Below are 20,152 nucleotides of genomic sequence, written 5' to 3' on the forward strand. Positions count from 1 at the left end.
TCTCAATACAGCACTGGATGGTCAGCCTAGTGTCCGGAATGTTCTCTCAAACCCACATGACATTGACTGTGAAGCAAGACTACTATCTCCTGAGGGATAAAAGAGTGTGATAGTGCACAGTACAGTTGATCCCCTCCCAATGGAATGGGTTTGTTCAGCTTAATGAATTCTTCTCATAGAGGCGGGAAAAGTAATTGCAATATTTTGTCCTTTCAGATTACAGTAGAGAGGGACAGTGGATTGGATGTGACTGCCCCTAAACATGGAAGAATTGATGTGGATAATGCCCCACATGTTGGGGGCAATACATGGGCAGGAGGAACTGGTAAGTAAAGAATAAGGGATTAACATATAAAAATATTAATGCAAATTAAAACAGAGGCAGCCTAAAAGCCTCAGTTCCTGATCAGGAATGATCAGCCATGATCATATTGAATGGCGGTGCAGGCTAGAAGGGCTGAATGGCCTACTCCTCCACCTATTGTCTATTGTCAACATTTGATGAGTACTCACTATTGGAGCAAAGTCTCCCAGCATCACAATCGTTGTTGGTAATAGCAGCGGTCAGACTCCATTAGAGTGATCCATGGTCATCAAGAGGAATTATTCCTGATTGCCTCTGAGAAACAGGAAACCATTCAGCCACTCATGCCAGTTCCTCCAATCAATTATATCATGATTATCTGAATCTTAACTGCATAAAAACGTAAGACGCATTAATTGAAATAGGCTATTCATTTCATTGAGTTTACTCCACCATTCAATGACAGCACAGCTCAACTCCACTTTCCTGCCTTTTCCTCAAACCCTTGCTGATTAAAAATCTGCCTATCTCAACCTTGAATAATGACCCAATCTCTACATCACTCCGAAGAAAAAAATTCCATAGGTTCACTGCACTCTGAGAGAAGCAATTCCTCCTCATTTTCGACCTAAAAGTGTGACCCTTTATTGTGAGGTTACTCTGGTCCTGGACTCCCACAACAGGAAAAAACTTTTCCACAGCTGCCCCATTAAGGGCATATCAGAATCTTGTAGGTTTCTTGTAAGGGTCCTCTAATTCTTCGAAATTCCAACGAGTACAGGCCCAGTCTGCTCAGCTTTAATCCAGTCCCACGTCTGGGATCAGCCTAGTGAAGCTTCTCTGAACTGCCTCCAATGCCAGTATATCTTCGTTTAGAGAAGGGATCCAATAGATTGTTCACTGTATTCCAGCTGTGGTTTGACTACTGCCTTGTGTAGTTTTAAGCAAGACCACCCACTTTTACATTCCATTCTCTTCGAAATAAAGGACAGTATTCCATTTGCCTTCCCTACTATCTGCTCAAATTGGATGCTAGATTTTTGTGATTCAAGGATGAGAACTCCCAAATCACTCATAGCTCTCTGCAGTCCTTCTCCATTTAAATAACATTCAACTCTTCTGTTCGTCCTGCCAAAGTTCATAAACTGACATTTCCCCCCATTGTATTCCATCTGCCAACAATGTGCCCACACACCTCACCAGTCCAGATCCCTCAGCAGGGACTTTTTGTGTTGTGCTCACCACTTGTCTTCCCACTTTTTCTTTTGTCATCCACCAACTTCTCTAAATTGTATTCACTTTCCTCATCCAAGTCATTTCTACATATTGTACATAATTGTGACACCAGCACTGATCCCTGTGACGTTGCACTATTTGCAGGTTGCCATTCTGGAAATGCTCATCTCATCCCAATGCCTTTACATGCTCTGTCAATAATTGACTCACATTGTGTGCCAGGTGCTCGCGGTCACATCATTCCCTATGGTGTGCAGCATGCAAACATTCACCATCCAAACTTGGGCACTTCCACTGGGAAACGTTACTTGCAGGGAGATTCAGTCATACAATGTACACAACTCTGGGGCCAAAACCAAAAATCGTGAGACAAGGTTTCAGCAGAAGTGAATATACGAGGGTATGGTTAGTAAGTTTGCAGATGACACCAAAATTGGAGGTATAGCAGACAACAACGAAGGTTTACGTCAGAGTACAATTGGATTCTTGTTCAGATGGGCCAGTGGGCCCAGGAGTGGCAGGTGGAGTTGAACTTAGACAAATGTGAGGTGCTACATTTTGGAAAGGCAAATCAGGGCAGGACTTCTCCACTTAATGGTAAGGTCCTGGGGAGTGTTGCTGATCAGAGACCTTGGAGTGCAGGTTCATAGTTCCTTGAAAGTGGAGTTACAGGTAGGTAGGATAGTGAAGAAAGAGTTTGGTATGCTTGCCTTTATTGGTCAGTACATTGAGTACAGGAGTTGGGAGGTCACGTTGCAGCTACACAAGACATTGGTCTGTCCTCCCTCCTAACTTGAAAGGTTTCAGAAAAGATTTATAAGGATGTTGCCAGGGTTAGAGGATTTGAGCTATAGGGAGAGGCTGAACAGGCTGAGGCTGTTTTCCCTGGAGCGTCGGTGGCTGAGGGGTGACCTTATAGAAGTTTATAAAATCATGAGGGGCATGGATAGAGTAAATAGACAAGGTTGTTTCCCTGGATTGGGGGAGTCTAAAACTAGAGGATAGAAGTTTAGGTTGAGAGGGGAGAGATATAAAAGGAACCTAAGGGGCAACTTTTTCATGCCGAGGGTGTTGAATGTATGGAATGAGCTACCAGAGGAAGTGGTGGAGGTTGGTGTGATTATGACATTTAAAAGGCAATTGGATGGGTATATGAATTGGAAGGGTTTAGAGAGATATGACCAAATGCTGGCAAATGGGACTAGATTTATATAGGATATCTGGACGGCATGGGTGAGTTGGAACAAAGGTTCTGTTACTCTGCTGTATATCTCTGTGACAGTAAGTGAGGGATGGGGTTGAGCAGGAGCACAGTTGGATGTACAGTGTGCTTCAGGTAGGCAGCATCCTTTGCTGCAAGTACTCACCATGAAATGATCTATAATGCATCACTCTATGACTGTGGCTTGCAGCATGCAGTTGTGTAAATAGCTCAGTCTTGTCTTCCTGGTAAAGTGTGGTGCCCTTGGATTGTCACCCTCAGACTAGCTTTTGCACATTTCCTTTGCTTTGAAGGCTTCCATGCTGGTATACTTTGCATGGGTTGAATTTACCATAAATTGGTGACGTGTAAGCATAGTGATAATGACACAGGACTAGTAAGCCAGAGGCCCAGGATCATGCTCTGGGCACATGTGTTCATTCTACCTTTTCAATATACCTTGAGATTGTGGATGACATTTGTCTTCAGACAATTGCATATAGCTCAGGGAGTATTACCTTTAAGGGTCTGCATTTTCATTTCCCATACTCCCTCAGCAGAACCTCGTTCCTTGTTGTACATATGTCATAGGTACCAACATGAACCATGACCATTGGATCTTGCCCTTCCTGCTACAAATTTTTCTTGCTCTTGGCTGCAGAGAACATTGTCACTTTCCCTCACTATACTGTCCTCTACTGCTTGAATGTCTTCCTCCAAGACAGTGCCATGGTCTGTAACTTTATCCACCCTGCAGTCCTCACTCTCATCCAGATAAACTGAGAAAAACATCAAACCTATTGGACTGTTACACAGTTAAGGTCGGCCACAGTTTGAGTGCCACTTTCCCCAGTCGGGAAAAAAAGGCTGCAATGGTTGCCCAGAGCAGATTCCCCAGATTGTTATGAGAAGACATTTGAGATAACGGGATTGTTTCTATTGAAGGAACCAAGAAAAAGGTCATTTAAGGCCTTTTGAAGTGTAAGAGATTTGAGTCTGCCCTAGAATCCATCTCAGATTGAGCAACAAATTACTGCAGATACTGGAATCTGAACTGAAAAAAACACTGAAAATCACAGCGGTAGAGACAAAAAATAACTACAGATGCTGGAATCTAAAGTAGATAGGCAGGAGGCTAGAAATACACAGCAAGCCAGGCAGAATGAGGAAGTGGAGAAGTCAACGCTTCGGGTATAAATAACCCTTCTTTAGGAAGTCCTGAAGATGCTGCCTGGCTCGTGGAGATCACGGTGGGTCAGGCAGCATCCATGGAGAGAGAGCAAGCTAATGCTTTGAGTCTATGCAGCTCCTCATTTGAGCTGAAGTGAAGTGTGCAGGAGGCAGCATTGATGGTGTTGGGGAGGGGGTTGAAGTGCGGGGGGTGGGAGGGGTGGGGCTCACCCACACCTCTCCTCCCCCTCCCTACCCCCACCTTCCCAAACTATAGCATAAATGCTATCCCGTCCACACTTCACTTTAACTCTGATGAATAGTCATCAACACATTAGGTTGCTCTCTCTCTCCATGGATGCTGTCTGACCCACTGTGACCTCCAGCATTCTTTGTTTTCAGTTCAGATTGAGCAGTGACAGTCACTTCCTTGAGCACTGTGAGCATTTTCCAGCAATGGGTGCTGGCTTACTTCCCTCTGTCTTCTCACACTTTAAACAGTGTTATCACAAAACAGAAACAATTATGTACAGCATCAATGCATAAGAATGAAAGTAACCTTTGTGGTGATTGTTAACTGTGTCTTGTGTTTGAAGTATGTTTTTACTAGCCTTGACTCAGCATGATCTGTTTCCAAGCCGCAAGTCAGGCCCTACTGATTTTGATTCCATGATAGCAATGTGCTGGCGCTGGAAAGTTAATTTTGAAAGGCAACTAAATTTTCCAACTCTATAAAATGAATCTCACAAACAGAATGTCTTTTAGTTTTTGACTGTCCCTGAAAAGGGTGAAAAAGAGAGCAGCCATGTATCAATGAAAGGAAGCTGAATTGACAGAATGTGGGGATATGTGTGAAAACAAATTGTGGATTCCATGTGTTTGAACCTTCGAACATAGAACATAGAAAAGTACAGCACAGAACAGGCCCTTTGGCCCACGATGTTGTGCCGAGGTTAATCCTAATGTCAAATATAGTAACCTAACCTACACACACCTCAACTCACTGCTATCCATGTGCATGTCCAGCAGTCGCTTAAGTGTCCCCAATGACTCTGCTTCCACCACCACAGCTGGCAACGCATTCCATGCATTCATAACTCTCTGTGTAAAGAACCTACCTCTGACGCCTCCTTTATACCTTCCTCCTAATATCTTCAAACTATGACTCCTCGTACCAGTCAATCCTGCCCTGGGGAAAAGTCTCTGGCTATTGACTCTATCTATTCCACTCATTATTTGGAACAAGACCCTCATGCAAAATAGAACACTCTTCAGTAATATCTGATACAGCAGTGCATGAATTGTTGTTGTGAAGTATTCTTCTGCAGCAGCTCATTTTCCACACTTTTCTGCCCAGCCTGTTGGTGAATTGTTTTGTTCCTGCGCTGTGCATTATTGTCGATTTGCTAAGTTTTTATGAGAGGAACTCAGACACTTGCCTGAACTGTAGGAGGAGCTCCTATGAAATTTGTCAGTGTGGAAGAGTGTAAGTTACAATTAGAGCGAGGCCACTCAAAGAAGTGTCTTTATACTACTCGTTGTAGGCAAATAATTATTCACAGACGTGTTGTTAATGATGGTACAGGAGACACAATCCCTGTAGTATAAACACTGCAGAAATTCTGATAATTTAATTAGTCTTAACTAGCTCCATAACACTGGTGGGGGCATTTTTTATAGGCACGTTGTTATTGGACCAGGTTTTCCTATAGCAAGGTATCTAATACATATACCATTAGTTAAACTTGCTGCTGCATCCTTCAGCCTGGACAATTCTAGAGAATAACAGGACAATGAGGGCATGGGCCAAGCATTAGGGTACCTCCCTAACCAGTCAGTTTGGAGAAATGTCAAATAAACAGGGCAAGGATTGAGGAGGAAATTGAATACACAAGAATGTATGTATTTAATCTCCTCTCAGGTATGGAGAGAGAAATAGATAGGAAAAGATAACGTTAAAGAGTAGGAAAAGTAAGAAATAAAGTTAACATCTCCTTGAAAATCTCAATACCTGAAGGTGAAACCCTACATTTACAATGGGACATTTTCAATCCAAAGAGGTTGGTTGTCACTTCTCCTTTATAATGACCCACACTGTTAAAAGAGTATTTGATCTTCTAATGATAAAACTCAACTTGCTGCAATATGTTTAATCAGCAAATACAGCAAGTACCTGTTGGAGAAATGGGAGGTTGAGGGTACAATATCGTCTTTGTAATGTTAGTCAGAGAATAAAGCACTTTGGCCTTCAGCTTTGTGAATATTGGTGTTTTACTGTGCATCTATACTTCACCTAAAATTACTCTCCTGTTTTGTGATAACTAACAGTATCAGTCAGTAAACCCTGATTTAACAGTTTGACATCGATCTTGGCAGTCTGTCTTGGCAGCACTGTCATTTGAGTCAAACTCTTTCTCCATAATCCTGGATCAATCCCAAACTAATCCCATTGCTCTAATCTTTCCCCATTGCCCCACATAAATTGCAAACTGTATTTCCCTGTTTTCCCCATCCATCCATCATCAAATAATGATGGACCTGCTTTCCAATCTTCAACATCATTTTTAATTGTGAAATTCCTCTACCCCCCTTTTTGATTGAAACCATTAGCATTACTTCTGTGATACCCCAAATCAGACAAACCATAGAATCACGGAACACTTGCAGTGTGGAAAGAGGCCATTTAGCCCATCAAGTCTGAACTAATCCTCGAAGAGCATCCCTGTAACCCCAGTTTGTCACAGCTACCTAGCCTGCATATCCCTGGTCACTATGGAGCAATTTAGTGTGGCCAATCCAACTGACCTGCACATCTTTTGACTGTGGGAGGAAACTGGAGTACCCTATGGGAACCCAGACAGTCACTCAAGGCTGGAATTCAACCTAGGTCCCTCGTGCTGTGAGGCAGCGGGGCTATCCACTGAGCTACATGGTGCCCAAAACCTCTTTGCCTCTATTAGGTCTCCGATTCACTGAGGTGTAGAGGCATATTATCCTGAAGGGGCATTGCTATTGTGATGGGTCTCTACCATTGGATGCTTGCTGATGCACTGGAAGACAATAGGTTTATGGCTTGATCCCTCACAATTTTTCCACCAGTTTTCCACCTAACTATTTTGACATCTCTACCTCTTCCTCCTTTCTCTCCCAAACCCACCTACACCTTCCAGTCTACCTTCTCCACTGGCCCCCTTCACAATGGCCTGGTTGCACCTACTGATTTCACTTCTTGCTCTAACCCTATCCCCCTCCTCATTTCACTGTCCTCTCTCTTCCTTTCATTTCCTCTGACCCTCTGCATCTGCTTTCCTTTCACCACCTCCCTCTCCTCCCTCCCTTTCCTCCTCCCCTTCACCACCTGCTGCTCCCTACTCGCTTCCAATCTACCCTCCATTCTTCCACTCCTTCCACCCGCCTTGTCTCAGTCTCCCCCAAATCTCTATACCTCCATCCCAATCCCATCTGCCACCTCGCCCATCCTTCTTTCCTCAACTTTCTTTCCCTCTTTCAACTTGCCTTCTTCGGTTTCTCCATACTCCTTTCTCTTCCAGTTCCCCCTTCCACTTTCTCTCCTCATCTCTCCCAACTTATTCAATTCCCTCCCCTTCCTCCATCTCCTCCTCTCTTTTCCCTGTCTCCTCTTTCCCTTCTGCCTACCCTTCCTTCACACCAACATCCTAGGGGTTACCATTGACCAGAATTTCAACTGGACTCACCATATCAATACAGTAGCTGTAAGAGCAAATCAGAGGATCAGATCCCACAGCGGCTAACTCACCGTCTGACTCCCCAAAGCCTGTCCACTCCCACAAGGCACAAGTCAGGAGTGTGATGGAATCCTCCCCATTTGCCTGATGGATGCAGCTCCAACAACACACAAGAAGCTTAATACCATTCAAGAAAAAACAGCCCACTTGATTGGCACCACATCCACAAACATCCACTCCTTCCACCATTGACACTCGGTAGCAGCAGTGTGTACTATCTACAAGATGCACTGCAGAAATTCACCAAGGCTCATTAGACAGCACTTTCCAAGCCCATGACCACTTTCACTGACAAGGACAGCAGATACAAAAGAACACCACCGGCTGCACATTCCCCTCCAAACCACTCACCATCCTGAATTGAAAATAGATCACCATTCCTTCATTGTCTCTGAGTCAAGATCTTGGGACTTCCTCCACAATAGCAAATTGTCCTTATACCAAATGGGCTGAAGTGGTTCATGAAGACAACTCCCCACTCCCACCACTAGGGATGGACAATCAATGCTAGTCCAGCTAGTGACACCCACATCCCATGAAGGAAATAAAAAAATGAATAGGAGACTCAGTGAGCCAACTGATGTCATTTGTATAATGTAGGTGACTGTAGATAAGCAGTGTCATTGAATTGGAAGAAAACTATTCAGCCCTTCAAGCTTGTAGCATAGGCATATACAGAAAGTGTAAAAAGGCATATCCAAACCCATTGTCACCCATATCCAACCAAGCAAGGCATCTCCATGGATGATCAAAGTAACATAAAGCGATGAGCTGGCTTGCAGAGCTTTGTTTGCCAAGCTGAACTGTAAGCAACTGCATTTTCATTAATAATTACACATGAAGTTCCCTTACCAAACAATCTGGCCTATCATGTTTGTACTGGCTCACCAAAGGGACATTTCACCTATTGTCATTCCACCATATTGTCCTCTGCACACTCCCCCTTTTCAGATACTATCAATGCTTGTCTTTCATTCCAGGTGGAAGAGACACTGCTGGACTAGGTGGGAAAGGTGGTCCCTATCGTTTGGATGCAGGGCACAAAGTGTACCAAGTGTCACAGGCTGAAAAGGACGCAGTGCCAGAAGAAGTGAAAAGAGCTGCAAGAGCGATGGCTGAGAAAGCTTTCAAGGAAAGGTGTGTGCACTGAGCCTGTCATCATAACAGAACACCGTGTCTTTCTTCTTTCATTCATGCCAATAATTAAAGGAGCGAATTCATGTCTTCAGCCTGGAAATAACTGCAATTTCAAGGGAAGGTGACATATTGAAGAGAGAGTAAGAATTCACACTGTTACTCTTCCCCTTCCTGACTCACCTGTGGGACCTTTGGAGTGAACAGGAGAAAGAGATGGTGAGGCAGGGTGCAGAGAAGGTGAAGGATAAAAAAAAAATGGGAAAAAGACAAAATTTATGAAGAAATGATGCATTCTGTCACAACAGCTTTCCATATCACCTCTTAATGAAATGCAGAGAGAATGTGGGGGACACAGAAAACAGAGTTCATGAATATAGAATAGCCATTAATAAATCCAACAGGCAATCCAGAAGAAAACCTCTGTACCTTGAGATTGGTGACGATGTGCAACTTGTTGCCCAGGGAATCACTGTATTGATTAAACATAGGTACTTTTAAGGCTAGGTTGGGGAGGAGGCTCATGTGGAACATAAATACCAGCATAGACTGTTCAGCTGTTGTCAAATTGATGGAATAAGTAAACAGCCCTTTGTTTGAAATTTACTTTAGCCCCTCCACATTGTTGAGCAACTCTGGAAATAACAAGCTAGATAAAAAATGAAAGAGAGCATGGAGCTCCCATACCTCTGTCATTTGTTATTTTCGAGTTGTCTGCTCGGAAGACCCAGCCTGGTGTGACTCTGTCTGATTCCACCACCAGTTTCAGATCTCACTGATACCCATCCATCCTGTGATTGTATGACCAAGATTAGAATGTTTCCAAGTGGGGAGTCCTAGAAAGGGCTTGCATGTCATCTAATTTTGCCCTCTGCAGGAGCTCATTTTAATCCACTTCTACGTGAGGAAAGGAAGAATTAGCATTTATGTAGCGTAATTCACAGCCTTACGGTGTCCCAGAGTCCCTTACAGTTAATGACATGATGGGGAACTCTGATATCATTGAATATTCAAATGCTCACGCTAATGCTCTGTGTTCAATTCCACCACAACAGTTTGTGGAATTTAAACCGAATGAAGAAAACCTTGAAACAAAAGCTAGTCTCAGTATGGAGACCATGGCAACTATCATTAATTATCTTAAAAATCCAACTGTATTCCTGCAGAGAAGGATATCGACCATCTGTATTCAGTCTATATGTGACATCAGGCTAACACAGCATAATTAACTCTTGTGTAAAACAACAAACTGCAGATGCTGAAAATCTGAAACAAAAACAGAAATTGATGGAGAAACTCAGCAGGTTTGGCAGCATCTACAGAGAAAAAATAGTTAATGTGTCAAGTCCAGTGATCCTTCTCGGGGGCAGCATGATGGCTCAGTGGTTAGCATTGCTGCCTCACAGTGCGAGGGACCTGGGTTCAATTCTGGCTTTGGGCAACTGTCTGTGTGGAGTTTGCACATTCTCTGTGTGTCTGCATCAGGTTTCCTCCCACAGTCCAAAGATGTTAGGTACATCCTAGGTGAATTGGCCATGTTAAATTGCTCATAGTGTTCAGGGATGTTTAGGTTAGATGCATTAGTCAGGTGTACGTGTAGAGTACTAGAGTAAAGGAATGGTTCTGTGTGGGTTACTCTTCAGCGGGTCGGTGTGAACTTGTTGGGCTGGATGGCCCTTTTCTGCATCGTAGGGATTCTATGATTGCATGGAAAAGGTGGTAATGTATACGGAAGACGGGGTGGGGAAGGCGTGAGCAGTTAGGCAGACAAAGTGCTGGATGATAATGAGGAAGAAAGATAAACTGTTAATAGGGATTGTATGTATGTGAAAATGGGTTGGCTGTGCTGAAAGCAGACCATCGTGACGTGGGGGTTGGTAAAGGAATTCAAAAAGCGTGTTCAGGCCCTGAAATTGTTGAATTCAGTATTGAGGAGAAAGTGAGGACTGCAGATGCTAGAGATCAGAGCTGCAAATGTGTTGCTGGAAAAGCGCAGCAGGTCAGGCAGCATCCAAGGAGCAGGAGAATCGACGTTTCGGGCATAAGCCCTTCGTCAGGAATGAGGAAAGTGTGTCATGCGGCTAAGATAAAAGTATTCAGTATTTCTAAGAATTCAGTATTGAGTCATGAAAGCTGAAGTGATGGAGAACGCGAATATCCTTTCTCTTCTCTCCCACAACACTGATACGGTCCTCCTGGTCCTCACTTTAACAGCATCCACATCCAAAGGATCAAAAGATACCATTTACTCCACCTCCAACATGATGCTAGCACCAGACATACATTCCCCTCCCCTCCTTCATCAGCATGCAATCACAATAGCACCTGCCCGTTTACTTCCTCCCTCCTCAATATCCACAAGCCCCAGACACACCATCCAGCTGAAGCAACACTTTACCTGCACTTCATTCAAACAAATCTACTGCATTCACTACTCACAATGTAGTCTCCTCTACATTGGGGAGATGAAATGCAAACTGGGCAACCACTTTGCAGAACACCCATGTTCTGTCTGCAAAGATGACCCTGAGCCTCCAGTTACTATGTTTGTCTCGGGCTTGCTACAATGCTCCAGTGAAGCTTTAACAACAACATCTCATCTTGCTACAGTGCAATTTTGCACAAAATTGAGTTCAATAATTTTAGAACCTGAGCACTCTGTTCCCATGTCCTTGACTCGCTCCCACGTTCTAGGCCCTATCACCACACGGACTGCTTTCAGCCTAAGTGACCCATTTTCACATATTTATGGTCCCCATTAGCATCCAATAATTTTTCCATAAATTTTCTCTCCCTGGACTCCATCTCTTTGCTTATCCATTCATTTCTTCCCCACCCTTGGTCTTCAGTTGTACACCATCTTTTCCTATCTGCTATCAGTTCTGAAGAAGGGTTACTGGAGACAAAACTTGAACTCTGCTTTCTTTCCACAGAAGCTGCCAGGCTTGCTGTGTTTCTCCGGTATTTTCTGTGGTGGATGTTTAGCTGCCGAATGAAACGGCCGAGTGAGCACCTCAGTTCAAGACAATGAGGGATAGGCAGAAAATGCTCATCTTGCCTCATCCAATGAAAGACTAAATAAAAATATTACTTTTACGGTGAAAGCTAATTTGCCACAGTCTACTAAGGGCCATAGGCATCTCTTTCCATTAGAGAAAAGCTATTGATTATCTCTAAGGGGCAGCACTCTACAAACTTATACAAGGTGAGGAGTCGGGCCTGCATAAACCACCACAGCCAGTCCATGAATTAAAGCTGGGACAGTGGCCAACTGAGCTAACTAATCCCTACCTGTTCTTTTAAGAAATGTAATTTACATGCTGCAAGATCTCATAATTAGCAATGTGATAAAGATCAGGTTTCTTTACTGACGATGTCAGTTGAGTGACTCAAACCACTACACAGTTGCCTTGCCTTTCTCCAAAATACCATCCTGAATCTTCTGGGTCCATCTGAGAAACAGATGGAGATTCATTTTTGTGTTAGTTTTGAAAGTTTGTTTACCAGGCACCCAGTACCACACTGTATAGTCAACCAACATTTGAACTTAAATCTCTGGATTGAGACCTGAACCCAGAACCTCCAACACAGTTGAGATCCCTGCCAACTGAGCCATTATTATTACTGCCAAATGAAGAGTTATCCACTATCATTCACAACATTTAATTCACTGCTACAGAAGGCTGTGGAAGCAGGTCATTGAATATATTTACGACGGAGACAGATAAGTTCTTTATTGTCAAAGGGATCAAAGGTTTTTGGGAGAAATAGGGTTGAGAAACTTATCAGCCATGATTGCATGGCGGAGTAGACTCAATGGGCTGAATGGCTTAATTTCTGCTCTTGTGTCTTATGTTCTAATATGGAGGCAACTCAAAGGTATCTTTTGGCACATTCCTAAAGAAGCAATGACTGTCCATTTCCTTTCTCAACCTTCACTTTGCCACCCATTCCATTATGCTGTATTCTTGCATTCCTTGACATTACTGATGTGCAGCCCCTTCATCAACTTCTGGACTCACTCACTATCAATCTGTGTCTCCAAACATGGACACATGATCATCACTGTTCCAGGCTGACTCCAACAAGCTGCTTTGCCCCACCACAGAGAATGGAGTCTCCAAATGTGTCTGGCCCATCCAAACGTGTGAACAGAACTTTGTAACCAAGATAAATAGAACTTAGTGTGGAAGAGAAATGCTGCAGAAAACGGAAATCTGAAATGAAAACAAAACGTGCTGAAAACACTCAGGAGATTAGGCACCATCTGTGGAGAGAGGAACAGTGTAAACATTTCAGATTGATGAGCTTTCATTAGAACTCGTCAGAGTTAAGGAAAAAGAAAAAGCAAATGAACAGACCCGTTTTAATATTCTTTCTAGGCCACCAGTTATAACTCATTCCCAGTGCCCTCGGGAAGGTGGTATTGAGCTGTCTTCTTGAACTGCTACAATCCACTACATAAAGAGACACCCACACTGCTGTTAGGGAGGGAGTTCCAGGATTTTGGCCCAGCAGCAGCAAAGGAACAGCGGAATATTTCCAAATCAGAATGGTTCATGGTTCGGAGGGCCTTATGTAAGCTTCTTTCTAGTGTAAACAACTTTGAGTATAGGATTTCCGAAAACCTTTTTCATTTTCATTGGGAATGGCCCATTAAATGTGTGAACAGACCTTTGTTTGTCCTCTCATGAAATCCTTCCAATTTCTTGTCAGGATCAACACTTCACTTTTAGGATTTTCTGTGAATTGTTCTGCTGCATGAAGGAAGCTATTTACAAAGTCTACAGTGAATTGTGAACCAGGCACATCTGCTTTCTAAACCACTCAAAAAGCTATTGCTTAATATCGAAACATCTAACAAACCATAGACACAACCAATGAACATTGAACATGCTGGAAAATATAAGTGCAGTCTATTCTGAGAGTGAGTTTTAAAAAGACCATTCAGAGTTTGTTCGTTGTGTTAAAATCAAAACAGCTCTGTTTCATATTCTGTAGCTATTCATGAAGCTTGTCATGCAAGCTCTGTCATCTACAGGATCATTCTTACTTAATCCTGGGAATTCTTTATATCAACTGAGGATGATATACTAATTGTGGACTTGACTTAGTGTCATCTTGTAATTATTATCTCATTCCAGAAAGCTAACACCATTGTAGCATCGTGTGTATCTTTTTAATACTCAACCACAGTAAACCCCTTTAATACACAAACAGTGCACCTTTTAATACTCCAACATAATTAAATCACTCTAATACTCAAACCACATTCAGTGCACCCTTTTAATACTCAACACCTTTAAAACTCAAACACAGTAAACTCCTTTCATACTCAAACATAAAGTGCTTTAGTATCCATTGAATTCTCAAATACAATAAACTGTAACAGAGAAGCAAGAATACGCCATTCAGCCACTTAGGCTGTTTCACTTTCCCTTGGACTAATGATTATGTGTGCCAAAATTCCATTTCTTACTCAAGTGTGCAGTGCAATCTTTCCTACTCAAACACATTCAATGTATCCCTCTAATTTTTTAATTGTAATTATCTTCTTGAAGGGAGATAACTCACATTTGTGGAAACTATCGAGGTGCCCCTATGTACACAGCAGGGAAAGACTTGGCACACATTCTTCTGAATCGCCAGTTTCCTCTGGTTGTTGGAATCTTGCCAGAGACAAAGTGTGACTTCAGACATTCCAGAAGAAGCTCTGAGATTGTCTTTGTTGCCAGGAAAATCAAAAAAAAATGAGAACAGCACCAAGAGTACTGCATTGCATTCATCAGCCTGAGCAAAGCATTTAGTCAGAGGATTTGGATGTTGAGAAACTTCATCAGTACCCTTAACTGTTTTATGATATCGCTGCAAATATCCTGACTGGAAGATCTGTTGAATACTATACCCATGTCTTCCACTCTTAGCTGCTCCTATTGATCAGCTATAAATTACTCTTTCATTGAATCATAGTATCCCTCCAGGGCTGAAAGAGGCCATTCGGCTCAATGAGTCAGCACCGACCCTATGAATGGCATTCCACCCAGACCCCTATCCCATCCCTGCACCTCCAAGTTTCCCATAAGCAGCTCACCCTGGACATTATGAAACAATTTAGCATGGCCAACCCACCTGACCTGCACATCTTTGGACTGTGGGAGGAAACCGGAGCACCTGGAGGAAACCTATGCAGACACAGGGAGAACGTGTAAACTCCATCGAGAGGATTTGTTGAACTTGAGTCCCTGGTGCTATGAAACAGTAGAACTAACCACTGAGCCATTTTGCGACCTTTCTTTTCTTTGAAGAGAGGTGAGCCAGCATTTCTGCCTTGGGCCTTGCTGGGCCAGCTCAGAAGGCAATTAAGAATCATATTGTGAGTTTGGAGTAATACAAGGCCAGATCAGGTAAGGGCATTAGTGAACTAGGTGGGTTTTTACAGCAATTAATGTCACTGTTCCTGAGAATTGAATGCAATTCCAAACTTAATCGTTGATTGAATATAAATTCCACGATCAGCCATGGTAGGATTTGAACCCATGTCTTCACGTCTTTGTGTTGGGTGATGAGCCCAGTGACATTACCACAATACCACTGTCTTACCACTGCCTTAATAATTTCAGCCCAAGGGGCACAGTCAGCAAAACTCTTACAATCATTTCCAAGGCTCTTCCCATTCTGTATGTCTATCTGAAAAGAATTGAATGAGTTTCTTCAGTTTGTACCATCACCAAAAGGGAAATATCCTTTTGGAAACAAGTGGGGAAGTTTTGAGAAATTAGCATGCAGATTATCAACATGTTGAACTATGTCTATGGCTAACATGACCTGGAGTCGGACTTGAGCTTGGAACTGCTGGCTGAGAGACTACCCACTGAATCTCAAGATGACTTGAATGACATCAAAGTCATTCTTTAGCAGCTCCTAGTAGCATCTGCGCACCTCAGTTCAAAGTCCAAACTCTAATATCATTGTGATGGGTACATTTTCGTTAGGCAAAGGGAATATTGGATCTGGAGCAAAGGCAGCTAAATGGATTTGTAGCACACACAATCAATGATACAAGAGTAAGTGAAACAGGCCTAAGAGGCTGAATGGCTTACTCTTGTTTCTCTATTGCAGTCGTGTTATTACAAGAATTGGCTGGCAACTCAGTTAAACAAATTGAAACAGGACCAAAGAGTCATAGAGATGTACAGCTTGGAAACAAACCCTTTGATCCAACCTGTCCATGCCGACCAGCTATCCTAACCCAATCTAGTCCCACCTACCAGCACTCAACCCATATCCCTCCAAACCCTTCCTGTTCATATACCCATTCAAATGCCTCTTAAATGTTGCAATTGTACCAGCCTCCACCACATCCTCTGGCAGCTCATTCCATACACGTACCACCCTCTGCGTAAAACAGTTGCCCCTTAGGTCTCTTTCATATCTTTCCCCTCTCACCCTAAACCTATGCCCTCTAATTCTGGACTCCCTGACCCCAGGGAAAAGACATTGCCTATTTATCCGATCCATGCATCTCATAATTTTGTAAACCTCTATAAGGTCACCCCTCAGCCTCCAATGCCTCAGGGAAAACAGCCCCAGCCTGTTCAGTCTCTCCCTATAGCTCAAATCCTCCAACCCTGACAACATCCTTGTAACTCTTTTCTGAACCCTTTCAAGTTTCACAACATCTTTCTGACAGCAAGGAGACCAGAATTGCACACAATATTCCAACAGTGGCCTAACCAATGTCCTGTACAGCCACAACATGACCTCTGAACTCCTGTACTCAATACTCTGACCAATAAAGGAAAGCATACCAAACGCCTTCTTCACTATCCTATCTACCTGCGACTCCACTTTCAAGGAGCTATGAACCTGCACTCCAAGGTCCCTTTGCTCAGCAACACTCCCGAGGACCTTACCATTAAGTGTATAAGTCCTGCTAAGATTTGCTTTCCTAAAAGGCAGCACCTCGCATTTATCTGAATTAAACTGCATCTGCCACTTCTCAGCCCATTGGCCCATCTGGTCCAGATCCTGTTATAATCTGAGGTAACCGCTGTCCACTACACCTCCAATTGTGATGTCATCTGCAAGCTTACTAACTACCTCTTATGCTCGCATCCAAATCATTTATGTAAATGACAAAAAGTAGTGGACCCAGTACCGATCCTTGTGGCACTCCACTGGTCACAGGCCTCCAGTCTGAAAAACAACCCTCCACCACCGCCCTCTGTCTTCTATCTTTGAGCCAGCTCTGTATCCAAATGGCTAGTGCTCCCTGTATTCCATGCGATCTAACCTTGCTAATCAGTCTCCCATGGGGAACCTTGTCGAACGCCTTACTGAAGTCCATATAGATCACATCTACTGCTCTGTCCTCATCAATCTTCTTTGTTACTTCTTCAAAAAACTCAATCACATTTGTGAGACATGATTTCCCACTCACAAAGTCATGTTGACTATCCCTAATCAGTCCCTTGCCTTTCCAAATACATGTACATCCTGTCCCTCAGGATTCCCACCAACAACTTGCCCACCACTGAGGTTAGGCTCACCGGCCTATAGTTCCCTGGCTTGCCTTTGCCGCCCTTCTTAAACAGTGGCACCACATTTGCCAATGTCTAGTCTTCTGGCACCTCACCTGTGACGATCGGTGATACAATGATCTCAGCAAGAGGCCCAGCAATCACTTCTCTAGCTTCCCACAGAGTTCTCAGGTACACCTGATCAGGGCCTGGGGATTTATCCACCTTTAACCGTTTCAAGACATCCAGCACTTCCTCCTCTGTAATCTGGACATTTTCCAAGACGTCACCATCTATTTCCCTACAGTCTATATCTTCCATATCCTTTTCCACAGTAAATACTGATGCAAAATATTCATTTAGTATCTCCCCCATTTTCTGTGGCTCCACACAAAGGCCGCCTTGCTGATCTTTGAGGGGCCCTGTTCTCTCCCTAGTTACCTTTTTGTCCTTAATATATTTGTAAAAACCCTTTGGATTCTCCTTAATTCTATTTGCCAAAGCTATCTCATGTCCCCTTTTTGCCCTCCTGATTTCCCTCTTAAGTGTACTCCTACTTCCTTTATACTCTTCTAAGGATTCACTCGACCTATCCTGTCTATACCTAACATACGCTTCCTTCTTTTTCTTAACCAAACCCTCAATTTCTTTTGTCATCCAGCATTTCCTATACCTACCAGTTTTCCCTTTCACCCTGACAGGAATATACTTTCTCTGGATTCTTGTTATCTCATTTCTGAAGGCTTCCCATTTTCCAGCCGTCCCTTACTTGCAAACATCTGCCTCCAATCAGCTTTCGAAAGTTCTTGCCTAATACCGTCAAAATTGTCCTTTCTCCCGTTTTAGATCTTCAACTTTTAGATCTGGTCTATCCTCTTCCATCACTATTTTAAAACAAATAGAATTATGGTCGCTGGCCCCAAAGTGCCCCAAACGGACACCTCAGTCACCTGCCCTGCCTTATTTCCCAAGAGTAGGTCACGTTTTGCACCTTCTCTAGTAGGTACATTCACATACTGAATCAGAAAATTGTCTTGTACACACTTAAGAAATTCCTTTCCATCTAAACCTTTAACACTATGTCAGTCCCAACTGATGTTTGGAAAGTTAAAATCCCCGACCATAACTACCCTATTATTCATACAGATAACTGACATCTCTTTACAAATTTGTTTCCTCAGAATTAGATGTGTTTTGCCCCAGTGATTAGATAGCAGTTTTACTGGCCACAGTTATTTAGTGGGGGATCAAATATCTAGTCAAGTAAGCTAGCTGAATCAGAGTTTGAATACAGTAATTCATTGGATTTTAATCCAGGCTTGATATTTCCTTTCTGTGTCTTTGGTATTTTAGACAGATTTGTATTTGAGGAGCCTATAGCCAACACTCCACTTTGTTTCTGTTACAGGTTGAAGGAAATTCATATGAGTGAATATGATGCTGCAACATATGAGAGGTTTTCAGGCGCCATACGCCAACAAGTCCAATCAATACGAGTCATTCTCGACAGCCTACAGGTAAGCTGAAGCTAAGATACTTTGTTTGATATACCAACTTAGAACAAACCTCAAAGTCTGCTTTGACATATGTGATGAGTGATCAGTAAAATTGAAATTGCTTACATGTATCTGACATTTTTTTTTAGATTAGATTAGATTACTTACAGTGTGGAAACAGGCCCTTCGGCCCAACAAGTCCACACCGCCCCGCCGAAGCGCAACCCACACCATACCCCTACATTTACCCCTTACCTAACACTACGGGCAATTTTAGCATGGCCAATTCACCTGACCTGCACATCTTTGGACTGTGGGAGGAAACCGGAGCACCCGGAGGAAACCCACGCAGACACGGGGAGAACATGCAAACTCCACACAGTCAGTCACCGGAGGTGGGAATTGAACCCGGGTCTCTGGCGCTGTGAGGCAGCAGTGCTAACCACTGTGCCACCGTGCCGCCCTAAAAGTGTCCTCAAAGTGCTTATCATGCCACATTTTGAACTACTGTTTTGTTGATAAGCGTGCCAGCCATCTAGTATCCACACCAGCTGCACAAACAGGAAAATAAATGCATGCTCATTTATCTGTTTTGGTTGAAGATTAAATGTTGACCGAGGAGCTTTGCTTTGCTTTGCTGCATTTCTTCAGCTCATCTTTTGAGAACTTGAAAACCCACTTGAACAGACAGATGATGCCTTACTTTAAATCTCTTCTCCAACAATACAGCTTCTTGTGTTATGGACCAAACCAAAACCCCTCAAAATATATGAACAGGATAGTCTGGAGCCTAACTCTTTATTTTAGTTAAAGGCAAAAAGTTCCAGGTGTGATTTGATTGGTCTATAACACAGTTAAAAAAACAAATTTTTTAAAAATTGGTGTAACTTTACTTTATTGAAATACTTAATATATTATTTAACAACTAATTATCAACAGTTGCAATATAGCAGCATCCCACAAACACACCCTTGGCAAAGGCAAATTCAGCAAAACAGACTTTCCTTACATGCTATCGTCTCTTCACTCCAGGAGAAAGGAACATCAAAATAATCTATGTCGCAGCAGAGAGAGAGCTATAATAAGCAGCTTCAATAGCCAAGTCCAAACTCCAACTGAAAACAAAACTAAAACCCTGGGTTTGTGTGAGCCTGACTCCAGCCACACGTCCTTCCTTTGTCTAATTTAAAAAGAACATTGGAGGAAGTCCAAGCTGTTTACCCACTGCTTCTGAAGTGGATATTCTCTTTCCACTGTGACAACACTTCTCTGCAAAAAAAACAGCACAGAGCAACTCTCTCTTAAAGGCACAGTGCTATTTCATA

At 43.0% G+C, this 20,152-nt stretch overlaps 1 protein-coding gene across 3 annotated transcripts in view; it reads left to right on the forward strand.

The window, feature by feature from the left end:
• Positions 1-20,152, forward strand: part of vwa8 (von Willebrand factor A domain containing 8) — a 353,830-nt gene that overhangs the window by 282,612 nt on the left and 51,066 nt on the right. For all 3 annotated transcript variants that reach the window (XM_072584806.1, XM_072584805.1, XM_072584804.1), the window contains 3 exons: positions 217-325; positions 8,659-8,815; positions 18,740-18,848. In XM_072584806.1, the coding sequence (XP_072440907.1) occupies positions 217-325; positions 8,659-8,815; positions 18,740-18,848 (375 nt within the window). The remainder of the gene's footprint in view (positions 1-216; positions 326-8,658; positions 8,816-18,739; positions 18,849-20,152) is intronic.

This window comes from Chiloscyllium punctatum, chromosome 15 (genome assembly GCF_047496795.1).
Source record: "Chiloscyllium punctatum isolate Juve2018m chromosome 15, sChiPun1.3, whole genome shotgun sequence".
Classification (NCBI taxonomy): domain Eukaryota; kingdom Metazoa; phylum Chordata; class Chondrichthyes; order Orectolobiformes; family Hemiscylliidae; genus Chiloscyllium; species Chiloscyllium punctatum.